Source organism: Dermochelys coriacea, chromosome 1, assembly GCF_009764565.3.
Source record: "Dermochelys coriacea isolate rDerCor1 chromosome 1, rDerCor1.pri.v4, whole genome shotgun sequence".
In the NCBI taxonomy this organism is placed as follows: Eukaryota; Metazoa; Chordata; order Testudines; family Dermochelyidae; genus Dermochelys; species Dermochelys coriacea.
The window spans coordinates 166,655,586-166,675,779 of NC_050068.2; the positions used below are offsets into that span (position 1 = coordinate 166,655,586).

The 20,194-nt window shown below is 39.4% G+C and overlaps 1 protein-coding gene across 3 annotated transcripts in view; it reads left to right on the plus strand.

Moving 5' to 3' along the window:
* Positions 1-20,194, plus strand: part of GRIK1 (glutamate ionotropic receptor kainate type subunit 1) — a 227,820-nt gene that overhangs the window by 102,364 nt on the left and 105,262 nt on the right. For all 3 annotated transcript variants that reach the window (XM_043508822.1, XM_043508817.1, XM_038415686.2), the window contains exons 2-3: positions 5,504-5,671; positions 9,301-9,558. In XM_043508822.1, coding sequence (XP_043364757.1) covers positions 5,504-5,671; positions 9,301-9,558 — 426 coding nt within the window. The remainder of the gene's footprint in view (positions 1-5,503; positions 5,672-9,300; positions 9,559-20,194) is intronic.

Genomic DNA, 20,194 nt, shown 5'->3' on the forward strand with positions numbered 1-20,194 from the left:
TTAATTGGAGTGAGTTGTGGTTGGGAAGCATCCAATAGGTTTTGTTGCAAAATCTGAAGTACATGCACTGAAGCCGATGAACTCAGTAGCATGCTAGAGCAGAGCTTGGTGCTGAAAACCATCCCAGTTACTATTTATTTTGTCTGTGTACTGTGCAATAAACGCTGTGCTTTTAGGCTGGCTTTCCTGCAGAGTACTCACAAAGAGGCACTGACTATAAAAAACAAAACAAAAACAGATGAGTTCGTGCATCAGTCCTGTTTTGAAGGGTCAGAGCGTGGTATAGATTTGTCCTCATGAAGCAGATGCATTTTAACACCTGTGATTTGCAGGTTAGATTACTGGGTGACTGCTTCCAGTTTGGCTTGCTTTCTGGGGGGCTAGAATAGAGAATAAGAGAAGGCTTAAGAGGGTTTCAGTGACTAGTCAGGTTGTCCCTTACATTTGCTAGCTGGATATAAGATTAGGAAGGAAAGTCCACAGAAATCTCTCTGCAAGTGGGGAAGCAGTGTAGCTTTGAAAAAACTTTGTAAGTTAATTTATTGCATGAAATATGTCAGATTGATACCACTAAAAATTGACATCCCCTGTTGAGCCACAGGACAGGGTAGAATATCAGGCAGTAGATGTCCAAACTTGCCCCTCTGCCCTGCCCAGATGCTTTGGCTCCAACATGCACAGACATCTTTGAGGATCAGTTTCCATCATGCCTATTTAATCTTGGCCACAGTGCTAAGACTGCTATATATGATGATGTTTTTGTGACATTGAGAACTCTCCCTGGGAACTGGGCAGACAATAATACCTTTCATAAGAGCAACAACTTTTTGCTGCTACTGATTAGGATTGAATTTATATCAGGTACCTAAAGGAGTCAAAAGCTCTGTCCCATTAGCACTCTTGAGCACCTTGGAGTGAAGCATTTTAAGAATAGGTGAGGGGGAAGAATGTGATCTAGTAATGACTTCTGAGTCTTAGTCCTTGACAGCATCTTTAAGTGACAACAGATTTATCTGGTTAGAAAGACTTTTGTAGCATTTTTAGGAGTGTCCACTGAAGTGTGCTTTTATGGTTTTGACATTTCACTTCCTGTCGATTTTTTCTTTCAAAGGATGCAGGGGGTTGATGCCTTGTCATATTAGTCAGTTCAACTTGGATTCCCTTCTTCCTCCTCTTTGAACATCAGTCACTCGTCTGGCTAGCGCTCTTGTCACTGTCAGAACTACCCTCGCCAAGTAGCCATCATTTCCCTTTTACTCACTGCTGAGGAATATTTTATACACTTGACTGTAAGGCCTGGTCTACAGTATGCGTTTATTTCGGAATTAGCTGAGTTACCTCAAAATAAAACTGGTTCCATCCACATTGCTTTGCAATGATATTCTAATGAGGATTCTGTCCTTTTCAGTAACTTTCTTAGGGTGTGCATTTTTTCCCTTTAAAAAAAAATCAATCAATCAGCTTGCAGCTTTTGTGGACACTTTTTATTTGGAGACCAAAAAAAGTTTGATGTAAAATTCTGCTTTAAGTATAAATGACTACTGTGATATATATTAACTATTAATCTTAATTTCTCTTTTCAAATTTTCTGAGTGTATTTAGAAGGTGACCAATACCATCTGAAAAAGTGTAGTCCTAAATACAGATTAACTTAAATATTTCTCGTTTTTCCCATATGGACCTCAATGCAGTAATGAGAGTAGTATCAATAGATGCCCTGCTCCTGCATGGAAATCAAGAAGGCTGTGTGCAGGCACAGGGATCTGCCCACGTGAATCTCATTCAGGATTAGGGCCTTTTAAATAGGCAAGTAGGTTGCAAATGATTGGGCCAGAATAATGATGATGTAAATGTTCCAGTGGATCACTCTTGGGTTCTTCTGCATCAGCGGTGGGAAGATGCATACATTTACAAATGTGCATGTGGTGTGTGAAGCACCCAAAATCAGAGCAATCAAACCATTTAAAGTATTTCAGGAAACTAAAGTTATAGAAGCATAAAATATTTAGCAAGCAAGATAGAGGAGATGTTTTGCTAAGATCATAATAGTTTAAAGAAACCAATGGCAAGAAAAAGAGGATGGCATACTATATAGACAGACCCTGACTTGCTTTAGCACAGAATTATCTCTGCTTGGGAGTAGGTTTAGTCAATGTTTGTATATGTTGGAAGAGGAGAAATATTGTCAGCTGATGAGAGGAAGGAAGGTAAATTGTGGTTAACCAACAGAACGGTAAACTGGTTGGCAATGTTGTTGTTCATTATCAAAAAGAATTCTAGGACCTGAAACAATTGTGCAGTCAGAATTAACCCTGCAGTACATAATTTAAATAAGATAATTGCTTTAGATGTGATATGCTATTTTATATGGATTAGAGAGGTAATATAACTGCATATTTAAAGAGTAGCTATCGAAATAGATTACATTGCCATCTTGTTTTCTTTTGATAGCTTCTAGTGCTTTTACTGTTGAGTTAAAATGCAAAGCAGGTCTTAATTCCACTGTGTGTTTCCCTTTTCCTAAGTATATATTCCAGTCACCACAAATCATACGTCTAAGCACCAGATCAGGAAGACCTGAGAACCCTGAAACATACTAGCCTTCCTTCTCCCTAAACTTCTCTGCAAGAACCACCAAGGCATTCCACTATAATGTTCAGTTCCTCTTAAAAAAAAGAACAAAAAACAAATAAAACCCCCCACAATCACACCTGTTACTCTTAAAAAGGCTCTTCCTTGGAAATCTCTCCTCATGTTTCCAGAAAGACTTACCTTCAGTTGTCAGCAGTATAATCAGGAGCAGACCAAATAGATTTTATTTTCTGGCCTCTGAAAATATAACAGAAGCAGAATGGAACCTAGGAACTAATATAGTTGCCCCTGTGGAATGGCATGCAGCCATGATCCTATCAGATTTTACAAGTTTAAGAAGGGTTGAGTCAGTATTTGGGTGGGACATTTCCCCAAACCCATCTACCTACATGCTGTAAGAAGTATTGTGGGTGAATATTCAAAAGGTAATGTTTGCCCCTTTGAGAAACTGCTGAACCAATTCTCCAGCACGGTGCTAGTGGGCACTGTGCTGCTGGAGGGGACATTTTTCTTGAGTACTTATGGAACTTTTTGTAGGAACAGGATCATTAGTTCTAGTTTTGTCACCAAATTCCAACTTCAGAAGCTGCATTCTAACCTACTTACATTTCTTCCCGCAGTTTCAATTCGATAGCGGCATTCTTTATCCTTCATTGTTGTGCAGCATTTCTGTGTGCTGTTAAACAGCTGGAATTTTTCACCTCAGAAGCAGTTTCATTTCACTAGTGGATAAAATGATCCCTGTGTACAGTTTAATGGGCCAGTTTTGCTCCCATTAAGGCCCCATTCCTCCAAGTGGCTTCATGTGGGTGGACCCACCATGGTGTTAATACAATGTTAATATGAGAGTTAAAATTTTTCAAGTCATGAAGTGTTAAAGTTAAGGCTCCAATAGCAACATTAACTCACACTGCATACATGCAGTATCTTCCCTTCCTACCTTTCTTGCTAAATGGTTACCAGTAACTTAATAATTATATGTCACAAAATGTACAGCATACATACATGTTGCTGTAAGATCCTTGGTCTGGATCCAGCACTGTGGTGCAGCTGCTTTGTGGGGTAGTGCTGATGCCATGTGACCCTCAAGCTGCTATTGCTGATCACAGGAGGATCAACCCAGTAGCACAGGCAATCCTCCGGTAGCATAGAATCCACCTCGGCTATACTAGTATAGAGGGCATGGCCAAGGTGTTCCTGTTGATCCTTGGCTGCTATTCAAGACCCTTGAAACGAAGCATAATAAAGCTATACAAGATCCTTAAATAGGACAATTTAGAGCAGCTTTCACCTGCTCTGATTTACACAAATGACTTAGTGCACAGCTAGCCTAGAAGCAAGGGCACAAATCCAATCTTTGCAGTCCCTGCTCCTGAGCTGTGCTGGGTGTTTTTTGGTGGCAGCCTAAAATTTGGGCCCTTGATTTTTGTATTTCCTGATTCTTATTAATTTTAAGTATGCAGACTTCTCTAAGCAAGTTTGTGGTTAAATATGGTCATGGCCATAATTCCTTCACAAAACCACAGTGTTTGCATTCTAAGTCTCAGCGTTCAGCCATTTGGGGATTTCTCTGTGAAAGTGCAGCAATAAGCTTTCAAAACAGGAAAAATGTTTATTTGTCCTCTAGGCCTGGGGGAGTTTGCCCAGATTTTAACCAAAAAAATCCAAAAACCTTCCAGGCAGAGATTAAGCTTGGAAACTTTCAGCCCAAGAAGGGTTTTTATTGGAAATTTGAAGCATCTGAAAACTAGGAATTAAAGAAATTATTTTGCAACTTAATGATAGCAGGGTCTAACCAAGTAACCAATACAAGACAACCCAGATTTTACCTAGCTCTATATGGCTGGAGTGGGGACAGTTGTGTTAGGAGCCTTCCCCAAACTTACTGTGCCTTTACTACAGTCCTTGCGCTCCCGTGATTAACAAAATGCCATGAGGTTAGCACAGCTGCCAGCTCAAGCCTCTCCAGAGGAGGTGGAATCATAACCCCACCCTCCTTTCCACTGGTCGACAGGAGCAACAGGTGGTATAATGCTTGTACAAGGCACAATGCCCCCCAGAGATAGCTCTGCATAGTGCCCTCAATGCCTGGCTGTGCCTGAAATGCGTAAAGTTCTAAGGGCAACATTTTCAAATTACTTAAGATCACTTTTGAAAATTGGACATAAGAGCTGCCATACTTGGTCAGACCATAATCCACCTTGCCCAGTATCCTGGTTCTGACAGTGGCCCATAACAAAGTTTCTGGGGGAGCATACAAAACAGAGCAATTATGAAGTGATCCGCCCGCCTTCCACTCTGGCTTCTGCCAGTCAGAGGTTTAGGGTCACCCCAAGTATGCGACTGTCTTTGATCATCTTGGCTAATAGCCATGATGGACCTATCCTCCATGAACTTATCCAGTTCTTTTTGGAAACCACTTATACTTTTGGCCATCACCATATCCCAAGCATTGAGTTCCAGAGGTTAGTTGTGCACTGTATGAAAAAGTACTGCCTCTTGTTTACATTAAAACTGCTGCCTATTAATTTCATTGAGTAACCCCTGTGTTTTATATTGTGTGAAAGGGCAAATAACACTTCTCTATTTCCACACTATTCATGATTTAGGCTCTAAGTCACTTATACGCTTTTGAAATTTTTATCCTAAAGTATGTTACTTTAAAATATTTACCTAGAACATGTGCAGCATCTTTCACAGATGTCTCTACAGGTAGTGTGTAGAATATGGATTTATTCTACAGTAATATCATGGATAAAATGAATGACCCCGCATCCATTAGTCTTAAAATCGTAGTTTAACAATGCTGAATACTCAGGCTATTATTGCTCATAATGTGCATTTATCTTCCAAGTATAGTAATGAATGAAGAAGTGAATAATGCTTCTCCTTTATCTCCTTGCTTCTACAGGAGGAATATTTGAAACTGTGGAAAATGAACCTGTTAACATTGAAGAATTAGCTTTCAAGTTTGCAGTCACCAACATTAACAGAAACAGAACACTGATGCCTAATACCACATTAACCTATGACATCCAGAGAATTAACCTCTTTGATAGTTTTGAAGCTTCAAGACGAGGTAATTATCTTAATATTTTAATCTTCTATAATTTGTATGTTCTGTACAGTGTTATGCTTTTGCGGTAGCTCAGATATTTAGAGACAAGGTATAGCAGGAAAATTTAGTCTACAGTATTATTGGGAGATAAGAGTTAAAGCTGGAAGACACTTATAACTCTTATCTACAGGTTTCAGAGTAGCAGCCGTGTTAGTCTGTATTCGCAAAAAGAAAAGGAGTACTTGTGGCACCTTAGAGACTAACAAATTTATTAGAGCATAAGCTTTCGTGAGCTATAGCTCACTTCATCGGATGCATTTGGTGGAAAAAACAGAGGGGAGATTTATATACACACACACAGAGAACATGAAACAATGGGTTTATCATACACACTGTAAGGAGAGTGATCACTTAAGATAAGCCATCACCAACAGCAGGGGGGGGAAGGAGGAAAACCTTTCATGGTGACAAGCAGGTAGGCTAATTCCAGCAGTTAACAAGAATATCAGAGGAACAGTGGGGGGTGGGGTGGGAGGGAGAAATACCATGGGGAAATAGTTTTACTTTGTGTAATGACTCATCCATTCCCAGTCTCTATTCAAGCCTAAGTTAATTGTATCCAGTTTGCAAATTAATTCCAATTCAGCAGTCTCTCGTTGGAGTCTGTTTTGAAGCTTTTTTGTTGAAGTATAGCCACTCTTAGGTCTGTGATCGAGTGACCAGAGAGATTGAAGTGTTCTCCAACTGGTTTTTGAATGTTATAATTCTTGACGTCTGATTTGTGTCCATTCATTCTTTTACGTAGAGACTGTCCAGTTTGGCCAATGTACATGGCAGAGGGGCATTGCTGGCACATGATGGCATATATCACATTGGTAGATGCGCAGGTGAACGAGCCTCTGATAGTGTGGCTGATGTGATTAGGCCCTATGATGGTATCCCCTGAATAGATATGTGGACAGAGTTGGCAACGGGCTTTGTTGCAAGGATAGGTTCCTGGGTTAGTGGTTCTGTTGTGTGGTGTGTGGTTGCTGGTGAGTATTTGCTTCAGATTGGGGGGCTGTCTGTAAGCAAGGACTGGTCTGTCTCCCAAGATCTGAGAGAGCGATGGCTCGTCCTTCAGGATAGGTTGTAGATCCTTGATGATGCGTTGGAGGGGTTTTAGTTGGGGGCTGAAGGTGATGGCTAGTGGCGTGTCTCTGTGTGTGTGTATATAAATCTCCCCTCTGTTTTTTCCACCAAATGCATCCGATGAAGTGAGCTGTAGCTCACGAAAGCTTATGCTCTAATAAATTTGTTAGTCTCTAAGGTGCCACAAGTACTCCAACTCTTATCTAGTCTTTGATAAGCTACCTACATTCTAGCTAACACCACCAAATGGAAGATGGCAGGGCCAACCCAATTCTCTTTAAAAAAAATGGATTCACCATAGAATTCTGAAGAAAATGAAAGTAGGTTAGAAGAGAACAGTGAGATGTCATGTCTCATAATTAAGACACATTGATATACAGAATTCACACCAAATTAATTCCTAGGTACTAAGAACAGGGTGAATGAAGAGGTTACCCTGAAATGTTAACACTTTGCATAACAGCAGATGGTTTGCTCTATTCTAACCATTTATAAAAATTGGGCTTGAAAAAGTAAGAAATATATATTCTCATCCATTTATTTTCCCTGAATGGAAGACAAGTGTCTGACACCTCATCTAACATGCAGACTAAAAGTCAAAGTCTCATTTGGGACTGTTACTTGTTTCCTTGGACACAGCCTAATCATTCATTTATAAAAGACATCCTTAAAGTATGCTAAGAGTCCATAGACAGTAGTTGAGTTCCCTGAATTAAGACACTGTCACAAAATTTGATGGAAACAAGACTAGAAAAGAAGCCATAAATCACCAAGAATTGAGGATGTGCTTTGCAGTTCATTCATTAAAATAATGTGGGTTACTGTAAAAGCAAATGCATAAAATAAGTTTGCTAGAAGGCAAGTTCAGGATTACTGAACTAGATATGCAGACCCACATTATGAGGCTTGTTAGGAACAATGACTTACTGACACCTTTACAGATATCCAAATTATTTGTATATTTGCCTCATAGCACTCAGTGTAGCTAATCATGTTACAATATGTTAGGATTGGTTAGGTAAATTTCAGTAGAATGATTGGTTACGGTATAGCTAAGAATATTACTATATAAATTAGGGGTAAACAGGAAGTAAGTTAGGATTCGAAAATAAGGAAAAAGGAACTTGGATTTAAGCTTGCTGGAAGTTCACCCCAATAAACATCAAATTGTTTGCACCTTCGGACTTTGGGTATTGTTGCTCTCTGTTCATGCAAGAAGGACCAGGGAAGTGGGAAAGTGAAGGAATAAGCTCTCTAACAGACATCAATACCCACAATCCTTTAAGAAGGCTTGCAAATTAAACCTTGGAAAGCCATGTTGCATGCAGAGTGCATACACAGTGCTCATTTGTAAGCTGAAAAAATAAAAAGTGCTTGATTTTCTGTCACATTGGATTAGTATCATAGAGCTAAATATTAGTAAAAAAAGAGCTCAAGCTCATTGTCTGTGTTTGGATAATTTTAAGCATTTCAAGTAATTGCAGTTTATTTTATGTTTATTCAACATTTCCAACAAAAAAGAATCAGATCACTGCAGGCTACATGGAATGGTTTCACCCCAACCCATAAAGATTAGAAATATTTGCAGCTAGATTTCTATCACATACACAAGAGCTGTGAATTTTGTTGCATTTTAGAATGATTAGCTTGAGGAAAAGAGGAGAGGAACAGAGAGGTGTAGAGCAATATGGATGTGGGGTTTTTTAGTTTATTGCTAGAAATAGTATACATTATGGCGATTGGAGTAAAGGTATCCTGCTTTGATATGATTTCCAGAACAATCTTATTTTTTTTCTTATGATATCACTGGCCTGAGCCTGCTCTTATTAATTGCAATGGGAATTTTGCTATTGACCCCAGTGGGAGCAAGACTGGATCGAATATGCATTATGTCATTTTGCATTTAAATTAGTTAATTGCGAGAAGACATTTGTTTGATATTTTAAAAATGAATATACCAATGTGCAATATACCAACTACCACTTCCCTTTTTATTGGTAGTAACATCCCTGACCCTTAACAGTAAAGAGCAAGAAATGTACACCACGAATCACAATGCCCTTGCCTCTTTATAACTCTTTGGCTTGAAATTAACAAACTAACTCATTTTGATAGCAGTTTGCCAACCTCTCCATTGTCACTCTGCCATGAAACTTAATTCACATGGCATTCATTTGACATATAGGTTGTCAGCATGGTTCTAGGTTTCTCCAGGATAACACCACATTGAGTGAGGGATTTCAGCTCAGTCTGATGAAAGGTAATGAAGTGAAACAGTCATCTTATTTTTTATTTGCAGTGAGTTGATTCTGTGATACACTGCTCATCAGTTATGCAACGTAAAGTATCTCTAACGCAGGTGCCTTGGGGGACTGGAGAGCAGCGTGGTCACCCATTCTCAAAAGCATGCCTTTCAATACATGAAATGTACCACAAAACCAAACAAACTAAAAATGCAGCACGTTACCTGACTTTGCAGATCATTTACAGCTCTTTTCTCCCCTTTCTCTCTTTCACAGCATGTGACCAGCTTGCGCTTGGTGTAGCTGCACTGTTTGGTCCCTCCCACAGTTCCTCGGTCAGTGCAGTGCAGTCTATTTGCAATGCTCTTGAAGTTCCACATATACAGACCCGATGGAAGCACCCTACGGTGGATAACAAAGATACATTTTATATCAACCTCTACCCAGACTATGCAGCCATCAGTAGGGCAATTTTGGATTTGGTACTATATTACAACTGGAAAATAGTGACAGTAGTATATGAAGACAGTACAGGTACGTAACGGTTGGGGCATGATTATATATAAAGATATTTTGTTTCATAAAAACTGAAGGTAGTAGGATGTGGCACATATGGGAGAATTCTCCTAGGATGTAGTGTAGAAACTGATCACTTGACACACTTTTACAGGTTTTCACTTGATCAGAATTCAGAGCTGCCCATTCAAGTGCTACCACCCTCATGGTACCAGCTGGTGCTTTGCATACAGAAAGAATATGGTTTGACCACTGCTATAAAATGACATTGTGCTTTTCATCACTGAGAACAATAATACAAAATCAAATAGCTAATCTCCATAGGCTGTGTTGAGTAATAGTTTGTCTGAATATGCTCTAGGAATTATTTTTGGGAAGTTCTATGGCCTGCGTTACACAGCAGGTCAGACTAGATGATCATAGTGATCCCTTCTGGCCTTGGAATCTATGAATGACAAGTTGAGAAATCGCACTGATGCCTAGCTGACCTGGAAGTAATTGTATGTAGACGATTACTGTTGAGTAACTCAAACTGAAGCCATTTTAGCATGGATGATATCTGTGTCCCCTGAAATTGTGCCCTGAAATCACCAGCCTAGTTAACAAGTGAGTATCTGAAAACCAGGCTGTGCGTTCTCCAGTTGCTGCTCCCCTGGGAATGAAATACAGAAGAATGTATTCCTCTTGTGATGAAGACCCCTTCCCCATGTGCATAATGTGGTACGTGGATGACACTTTCATTGCTGTACACTGGGATACCCTAGAAGATCAGTACCACTAGCATATATCCTTTTGTTCAGTGAAGCAAGAGATCTGCGGAAACTTTTGCCTTCCTGGGAACACGGTTAAGTGTTTCCAAAGGTGGTGGAAGACTAGGATTTTGCCCTGAATGCTCCTTAGGAATTTTTGAATATTTGAAAGAGACTGGATTTGCAATTGACACCGATTATCAACCCATTCAGACTATGGTAGCAGATGTTAGTGCCCAGGTTGGCAAAGCCTAAAACCATGCTGATATAGCAACAACCATATTTCAACCAGTGCCTTTCTCCTCACTAATGTGGAAAAAGATTCAGTCACTGAGAATTGTGTTAACCAAACTGCATCTCCTCAGGTAGCCTACAGAACCATTCTAAAACATGTTTCTCAGAAAAGGTCCTGTTAGCACATCAGCCAGTGAAACGATGCCACAATCATCTTTACAAGAAATGTTTGAATATCAGTGGCAGATTAGCCACTGGGCCAACAGGGCCTGTGCCCGGGGCCCCGGCCAATTGGGAGACCCCTGGAAAAATGGGCACCCCTGTGCACCCACCCACTCTGCCCTGACCCCATTTCCCCAGCAGGCATGCCAGGGGTGGGGGCAGAGGGGACTGCAGGCAGAAGGGGTAGGGAGGGGCCCCAACTTGCACTGGCCCAGAGCCCCCCAAACTCCTAATCTGCCTCTGACCAGGCATAGTCTAAACCACAGTGTAGTCACAGACTTAAGATTCAGGGTCTGCAACCCACCTGTTGCAGGAAAAGTTTATATGCAACATTCCATTTATAGCTTATAGAAATTTTCAAACTGTCAGATCTCAAAACATAGGAACTCCAAGCAAAAAGAGATACAGACACATTTTTCATAGGGCACCCCAGAGATTCAGATGATATTACATTTAAGGGCAACACCTTTAAATCACAAAGGCGATTCTTTAACATGCTTCCAAAACCAACGCAGAGGCCAAGGGAACTGCGCTAACTAAATCACACTTGTATTTTAAACAAATGCAGCACACACTCATACACGCTCTTCTTAAGGTAAGCAAAAAAAAAAAAATCAAGGCTGAAGTTGCATAGCCTCAGCTTCCAACAGCCGGTTGAAAGTAATGGCATTTTAAAGTCTTTATTCAGTCAAAAACCTCTCAGTTACATTAGTTAAGAGCTTTGGCTAAGAAAATGCTTCAGGGCTGAGTCCACTACCAGCACCCAAGGTATTAAGTTTACAACTTTAGGGTGGGATTTTAAAAAAAAAGTGCTCTGTGTTAGCCTAACTCCAACATCAATGGCACAGTTATGCTAAGGTTTCATCTTCACTGTCAGAAATGATTTCTTTTATAGCAGGATAGCTAACCAGCATTGGCTATCACTCTAAAATCCTAGTGGGAGTTGGAGGGAGAAATGGCACTGTATTTTTTATTGTGAGATAAACTAGGTGAGATCAGCCATAGGTTGGTATATAGCATTGACTTCACCTCTATAATGACAGGTTTCAGAGTAGCAGCTGTGTTAGTCTGTATTCGCAAAAAGAAAAGGAGTACTTGTGGCACCTTAGAGACTAACAAATTTATTAGAGCATAAGCTTTCGTGAGCTAAATGCATCCGATGAAGTGAGCTGTAGCTCACGAAAGCTTATGCTCTAATAAATTTGTTAGTCTCTAAGGTGCCACAAGTACTCCTTTTCTTTTCACCTCTATAGTTTACCTCTCAGTAAAACCACACTGCCTTGTTTCCACTAGGATTGTTACAGTGGGATAGTTAATGTACATTTAGTTATCCCACAGTTTTTAAAAAAAATCCCATCTTTTTGCAGTGAAGACATAGCCTAACACTAAGCACTTTTGAAACTCCTATCATTCATCTGCCACAACTCTCCCCTCCCTGCTGACCATCTATGACTTAATTTTCTTCTTTTCCTATTGTCTTTTGAGTTCCCATAGAAAGATAGTGGGGCTTTCACTCCCCTATACAGGAATTCAAGTGGTGTCTAAATAGATCCTTTGATACTTGTTTAACCACCCTCATTCTGTACAATCCAAATATCTTACTATTGACCACAAAGCCCTTAAATGGGATGCTCAAAACTGATAATTTCTATCATAAAATGTATGTCATAAAAAAGGTCATGAACACAGAATCCTTGCTAGCCACATCTGGAGTTTTAAGAACCATACTTTTATCTTGATCTCTATGCTATCAGTGGTAGTACAAAGAACAAAATTCTCATTTCAGATCACATTGCAGATCTCAACATGAGTATTCTGCTCTCCGTGTACTTGCGGAATTTATCAAGTGGGCGAGAGTACACAAAGAGGGAAAAACAGACTGGGTTTACTGTAGTGGTCAGTTTCATTCCCAGTAAGGTTATTGTAGCTCAGCAGCGTTTTGTTGGATTCACAAGACAAGATGTCAAAATATATTTATGGATATATAAATGTAAATTTATGTTTCAATCTAGCAATATATTACCCAATTAGCATTAAAAACATGAAGTGTTGCTTACTTACATTCCAGAGATGATTACTGTTTAAGAGATTTGATCTGCAGAGATATTTACAATGTAAATGAATAATCAATCATGACATTAAATGGGAGTCGGCAGAGCAAACAAGTCAAGTATGATCAATAAAAGATGCCACCTTTGGATTCTGAGCAGGAACTGCTTGGCTCGGGTTTTTTTTTTAAGTTACTACACTATAAAAAGAAAAACTAAATCTGCAGGAAAACAGCAAACCTCATTTTTTCTTAGAAATTAAGTGTATATTAACAGCACTTTTAGTCTTACTTATATTACAGTTGCACCTAGTATTGTGCTAGATACTGTACAAACACACAATAAAGTCCCTGCTTTGAAGAGCTTATATTCTTTCAAATGGACAAGACAGCCAAAGGGTTAGAGGGGGAACAGAGGCACAGAGTGATTAAGTAATTCACCCAGCAACACAATGCGACTTAATGGCTGACCTGAAAATAGAACCCAGGTCTCCTGACTCTGAATCCATTGCCCTACTACACTGTCACTCCAATTATTTATTTGTCAGAACTCTTCAAATATTCTTCGATGGAGATATGCTATTTTATACTAGCTGAAGAACTGGCTCCTAGTCTGAAGCACCAATCATGATGTGTTTTAGATAAAACTGGACATTAAAGATATTAGTTCAGTAAGTAGATCAGAGTACATAATTTGTGTTTGCATTTGTTTGTGTAGGCCCAGGTAACCAAGTAATCCAGATTGACCTATATGATTGCCCCACCCTCATCATTATCTATCATTCCACCAATCTTAGTGTCATTCGCAAATTACATCAGCAGCAATTTTATATTTACTTCTGGATTGGGCCTAGTACCGATCCCTGCAGAACCCCACTAGAAACACCACCATTTGTTGAGGATTCCTCAACCACAACTACTTTTCAAAATGTCAGGTAGCCAGTTCTTTATCCATTCAGCAAATGCTTTATTCATATTGTACAGTGCTAATTTCTTAATCAGACATGCGATACTAAGTCAAACACTTCACAAAAGTCTAAGTATATTATATCTGTACAGTTATCTTTATCAACCAATCTTGTAATTGCCTCAAAGAAAGAAATCTGGTTTGTTTGACAAGACCTATTCGCCATAAAACCAAGTTTACTGGCTTTAATTATAGTCCCATCCTTTAATTTTTTATCAATTGAATCCCATATCAGACTTTTCATTATTTTGCCTGGAACTGATGCCAGGCTAACCAAACTATTGTTACCTGAGTCATCCCGCTTGCCTTATTGAAATACAGGCACAACATTAGGGCTGCTCTGGAATTCACTCACTTTCCCAAGATTTATTAAAAATTAACACCAGAAAGCGTCCGCCAACTCTTTTAAAGCTCTTGGATGCAAGTTATCTGGGCCTGCTGATTTAAAAATGGTGATCACTAGTATATGTTGTCTATCAACCTCAATTCCCAATAGATTAGAAAGTACTTCATCTTCATAATGTGATATGAGCAGACCATTCTGCTTCTTTCCAAATACAGGAAAAAAAGTATTATTGAAAATTTTGCTTCTTCTACATCAATTTTATCATCTCCATCTAATAATGAGCCTATAAATGTATAGGTTTTCTTTTTTCCTAATATAAATTGTAAAACTTCTTATTGTCCTTAATCCTGCCAGTCACAGACTTTCCCCTGACATCCATAGCTTTTCTTATCACCTTTCTCCATGTCATAACTCCTAATTTAGTGATTGTCATCTATTTTCTCATTTTCCATTTGTTATATATATTTTTTTTATTTCTAATTTCTGGCTTCACTTTGCTACTGAAACAGTGGGCTTTTAGCCAAAAGTTGTCCTCTTTCTTGATTGATTTCAGAGTAGAAGCCTTGTTAGTCTGTATCCGCAAAAAGAACAGGATCACTTGTGGCACCTTAGAGACTAACAAATTTATTAAAGCTAAGCTTTCGTGGGCTACAGCCCACTTCATCGGATGCATAGAATGGAACATATAGTAAGATAAATATATATATATCTTACACAATATATACATAGACACACATACACAAGTTGGAAGTTACCATACAAACTGTGAGAGGCTAATTAGTTAAGATGAGCTATCTATGCTGAGAGATTGTGCCACATCCTCTCAAAGAAACTGTGAAACCACCTGATCAACATCCTATACAGCAAACTGGGAAAGTTTAAGAATGAGCTCTCAAAACTGGATACTCTCATAAAAAAACAACCTTCCACACAAACTTCCTCATGGATAGATTTTACAAAACCTAGACAAGCCATTTACAACACAAACTTGGCTTCTCTACAAAGGAAAAAGGACACTAAACTACTACATGTCACAAGGAGCCACAACAGTGTTCCCTTAACCCATCCAGCAATATTGTTAATCTTTCCAGCTATACTCTTAGCCCGGCAGAAGAGTCTGTTCTATCTTGGGGCCTCTCCTTTTGTCCCTCCAGGCCCACGAACATGACACAGTTCTGTGGTGACCTAGAATCCTACTTTTGACATCTCTGACTCAAAGAATATTTCCAACACACCTCTGAACAACATACTAGCCCACAGAATCCTTCCTACCAACACTACAAATAGAAGGATTCTGCATGGACTCCTCCTGAAGGTCGAAACAGACTGGACTTCTACATAGATTGTTTCCGTCGACGTGCATGGGCTGAAATTGTGGAAAAGCAGCATCACTTGCCCCACAACCTCAGCCATGCTGAACACAATGCCATCAACAGCCTCAGGAACAACTCTGACATCATAATCAAAAAGGCTGACAAAGGAGGTGCTGTCGTCATTATGAATAAGTTGGAATATGAACAAGAGACTACTAGGCAGCTCTCTAATTCCACATTCTACAGGCCATTACCCTCTGATCCCACTGAAGATTACCAAAAGAAACTACACCATCTGCTCAAGAAACTCCCTGAAAAAGCACAGGAACAGATCTGTGCAGACACATGCCTAGAACCCCGACCAGGGATATTCTATCTGCTTCCCAAAATCCATAGACCTGGGACGCCGCATCATCTCAAGCATTGGCACCCTGACAGCAGGATTGTCTGGCTATGTGGACTCTCTCCTCAGGCCCTACGTTACCAGCACTCCCAGCTATCTTCGAGACACCACTGACTTCCTGAGGAAACTACAATCCATCGGTGATCTTCCAGAAAACACCCTCCTGGCCACTATGGATGTAGAAGCCCTTTACACCAACATTCCACACAAAGATGGACTACAAGCCATCAGGAACAGTATCCCCGATAATGTCATGGCAAACCTGGTGGCTGATCTTTGTGACTTTGTCCTCATCCACAACTATTTCACATTTGGGGACAATATAGACCTTATATATATATATATCTTACACAATATATACATAGACACACATACACAAGTTGGAAGTTACCATACAAACTGTGAGAGGCTAATTAGTTAAGATGAGCTATCTATGCTGAGAGATTGTGCCACATCCTCTCAAAGAAACTGTGAAACCACCTGATCAACATCCTATACAGCAAACTGGGAAAGTTTAAGAATGAGCTCTCAAAACTGGATACTCTCATAAAAAAACAACCTTCCACACAAACTTCCTCATGGATAGATTTTACAAAACCTAGACAAGCCATTTACAACACAAACTTGGCTTCTCTACAAAGGAAAAAGGACACTAAACTACTACATGTCACAGTGTACAAGTCAGTGGCACTGCTATGGGTACCTGCATGGCCCCACAGTATGCTAACATTTTTATGGCTGACTTAGAACAACGCTTCCTTAGCTCTCGTCCCCTACTCTACTTGTGCTACATTGATTACAGCATCTTCATCGTCTGGACCCATGGAAAAGAAGCTCTTGAGAAATTCCACCATGATTTCAACTATTTCCATCCCACCATCAACCTCAGCCTAGACCAATCCACACAAGCGGTCCATTTCCTGGACACTACTGTGCTAATAAGCGATGGTCACATAAACACCACCCTATACCTACTGACTGCTATACTTACCTACATGCCTCCAGCTTCCATCCAGGACACACCACACGATCCATTGTCTACAGCCAAGCTCTAAGATATAACCACATTTGCTCCAATCCCTCAGATAGAGACAAACACCTACAAGATCTCTATCAAGCATTCTTAAAACTACAATATCCACCTGCTGAAGTGAAAAAACAGATTGACAGAGCTAGAAGAGTACCCAGAAGTCACCTGCTACAGGACAGGCCCAACAAAGAAAATAACAAAACACCACTAGCTGTCACCTTCAGCCCCCAACTAAAACCTCTCCAACGCATCAAAGATTTACAATATATCCTGAAAAATGATCCCTCACTCTCACGGATCTTGTGAGACAGACCACTCCTTGAATTAATATGCAAACTAGATACCATTAACTTGGGTTTGAATAGAGACTGGGAGTGGCTGGGTCATTACACATATTGAATCTATTTCCTTAAGTTAAGTAACTTCTTGTCAACTGTCTAAATGGGCCATCTTGATCATCACTACAAAAGTTTTCTCCTGCTGGTAATAGTTCATCTTAACTAATTAGTCTCTCACAGTTTGTATGGTAACTTCCAACTTATCTGTATGTGTGTATATATATATATATATATATATATATATATATATATATATGTTCCATTCTATGCATCCGATGAAGTGGGCTGTAGCCCACGAAAGCTCATGCTCTAATAAATTTATTAGTCTCTAAGGTGCCACAAGTACTTCTGTTCTTTTTTCTTGATTGAGAAACTGAGCTCTTTGGTCATGTAAAACCTTCTTAAAAAGTTCCCAACATTCACTCACATTTTTCTGTCTAAATTTATCCTCCCAATCAATTGTGTAATTTTCCTCACCTTTGGGAAATTAGCCCTTTTGAAATATATATATATATATAAAAGTGGTTGAGACTGTCCTTTGTTCACCCTTATTGAATGTAATCAGGCCACAAAGCAACCATCAACTTCCAGTCTAGTGATGAATTCATCTTTATCTGTCATAAAGTCCAAAACAGAATTACCTCCTGTTAGATATAATACCTATTAAAAATCTCCAATGATGGAATTCCACAACCTCCTTGGAAGCCTAGTCCAGGATTTAATTATCCTTAAGTCTCCCTTGCTGCAGATTAGGCCCATTACTTCTTGGTCTACCTTCAGTAGACATGGAGAACAATCGATCACAGTCCTCTTTAGAGCAGCCTTTAATATATCTAAAGACTGTTATGAGGTGTCTCAGCCTTCTTTCCCTCAAAAGTAAAGATGTCCAGTTTTTTAACCTTTCCTCACAGGTCAAGTTTTCTAAACCTTTTATGTTTTTTTGTCATTATCCTGTGGACTCTTCAATTTATCCATCTCATTCTTAAATTGTGGCACCCGGAACTAGCCTTTTTAGCAACTGCATCATATTGTTGTCTCATATTTGTGATCCATTGTAAACCCTAGAACCTTTTCTAAAATATGACTGCCTAACCAGTTTTTATTGAATTTCATCTTATTGAATTCATACCAGTTCTCTAATTTCTCAAGGTCATTTTGAATTCTAAACTGGTCCTTAAAAGTGCTAGTAATTCCTCTGAGTTTGGTGTCATCTGCAAAATTTTATAGTCATACTCTCCACTCCATTTTCTGAGTTATTAATGAAAATATTTACTAGTACTGGACCCAGGACAGACCTCTCTGGGACTCCACTAGATATACCCTCCCAGTTTGACAGCAAACCATTGATAACTACTCTTTGAGTATGGTCTTTCGACCAGTTATGTCTCTACCTCGTAGTCATTTCATCTCGACTTTCATTTCCTTAGTTTGCTTATGAGATTGCCATGTAGGACTGTGTTGTCAAGGTTCCTTCCCCAGTCTGAACTCTAGGGTACAGATGTGGGGACCTGCATGAAAACCCCCCTAAGCTTATTCTTACCAGCTTATGTTAAAATCTTCCTCAAGGTACAAACTTTGCCTTGTCCTTGAACCCTACGCTGCCACCACCAAGCGTGTTAAATAAAGAACAGGGAAAGAGCCCACTTGGAGATGTCTTCCCCCCAAAATATCCCATCCCCCCCAAGCCCTACACCCCCTTTCCTGGGGAAGGCTTGATAAAAATCCTCTCCAATTTGCATAGGTGAACACAGACCCAAACCCTTGGATCTTAAGAACAATGAAAAAGCAACCAGGTTCTTAAAAGAAGAATTTTAATTAAAGAAAAAGTAAAAGAATCACCTCTGTAAAATCAGGATGGTAAATACCTTACAGGTTAATCAGATTCAAAACATAGAGAATCCCTGTAGGCAAAATCTTAAGTTACAGAAAGACACAAAAACAGGAATATACATTCCATTCAGCACAACTATTTTACCAGCCATTTAACCAATAGGAAATCTAACGCATTTCTAGCTAGCTTACTTACTAACGAGTTCTAATACTCCATTCCTGTTCTGTTCCCGGCAAAAGCGTCAGACAGACAGACAGACCCTTTGTTCCCCCACCCCCTCCAGCTTTAAAAATATCTTGTCTCCTCATTGGTCATTTTGGTCAGGTGCCAGCAAGGTTATCTTAGCTTCTTAACCCTTTAGAGGTGAAAGGGTTTTGCCTCTGGCCAGGAGGGATTTTATAGTTCTGTATACAGAAAGGTGATTACCCTTCCCTTTATATTTATGACATGTGTCAAAAGCCTTTCTAAAATCAAGATATATCTACAGCTTCCCCCTCATCCAGTAGGCCAGTCACCCTGAGGAAATTAGATAAGTCTGGAATGATTTGTTCCTAAGAAATCCATGCTGACTATTCCTTATAACCCTATTATCCTCCAGATACTTACAAAGTGATTGTTTAATAATATTTCTTTTCTTTTTAATAATATTGTTTCCAGTATCTTTCCAGGTATTGAAGTTAGATCAGTCAGCCTATAATTCCCCGGGTCTTCTTTTTTCAAGAAAGCTTCTATGTTTGCCCTTTGCCTGTCCTCTGGGATCTCACCCATCCTTTAGGAGTTCCCCAAAGATAATAGTTCCGAGATTGCTTCAGCTAGTTTAAGTACCTTAAAATAAATTTTATCAGGCCATGCTGACTTGAATATATCTAAATATTTTAATCTGTTCTTTCCCTATTCCGACTTGCATTCCTTCCCCTCTTATTAGTATTTATTGTGTTAAGTACCTGGTCACTATTAACCTTTTTAGTATGCACGGAAGGAAAATAGGATTTAAACAGCTCAGTATTTTTGATGTCATCTGTTATTAGCTCTCCTTCCTTGCTAAGTAGTGGATCTGCACTTTCCTTCATCTTTCTCTTGTTCCTAATATATTTAAAAATCCTCTTCATAATGCTTTATGTCCCTTATTAGGTATAATTTATTTTGTGTCTTAGCCTTTCTGATTTTGTTCCTA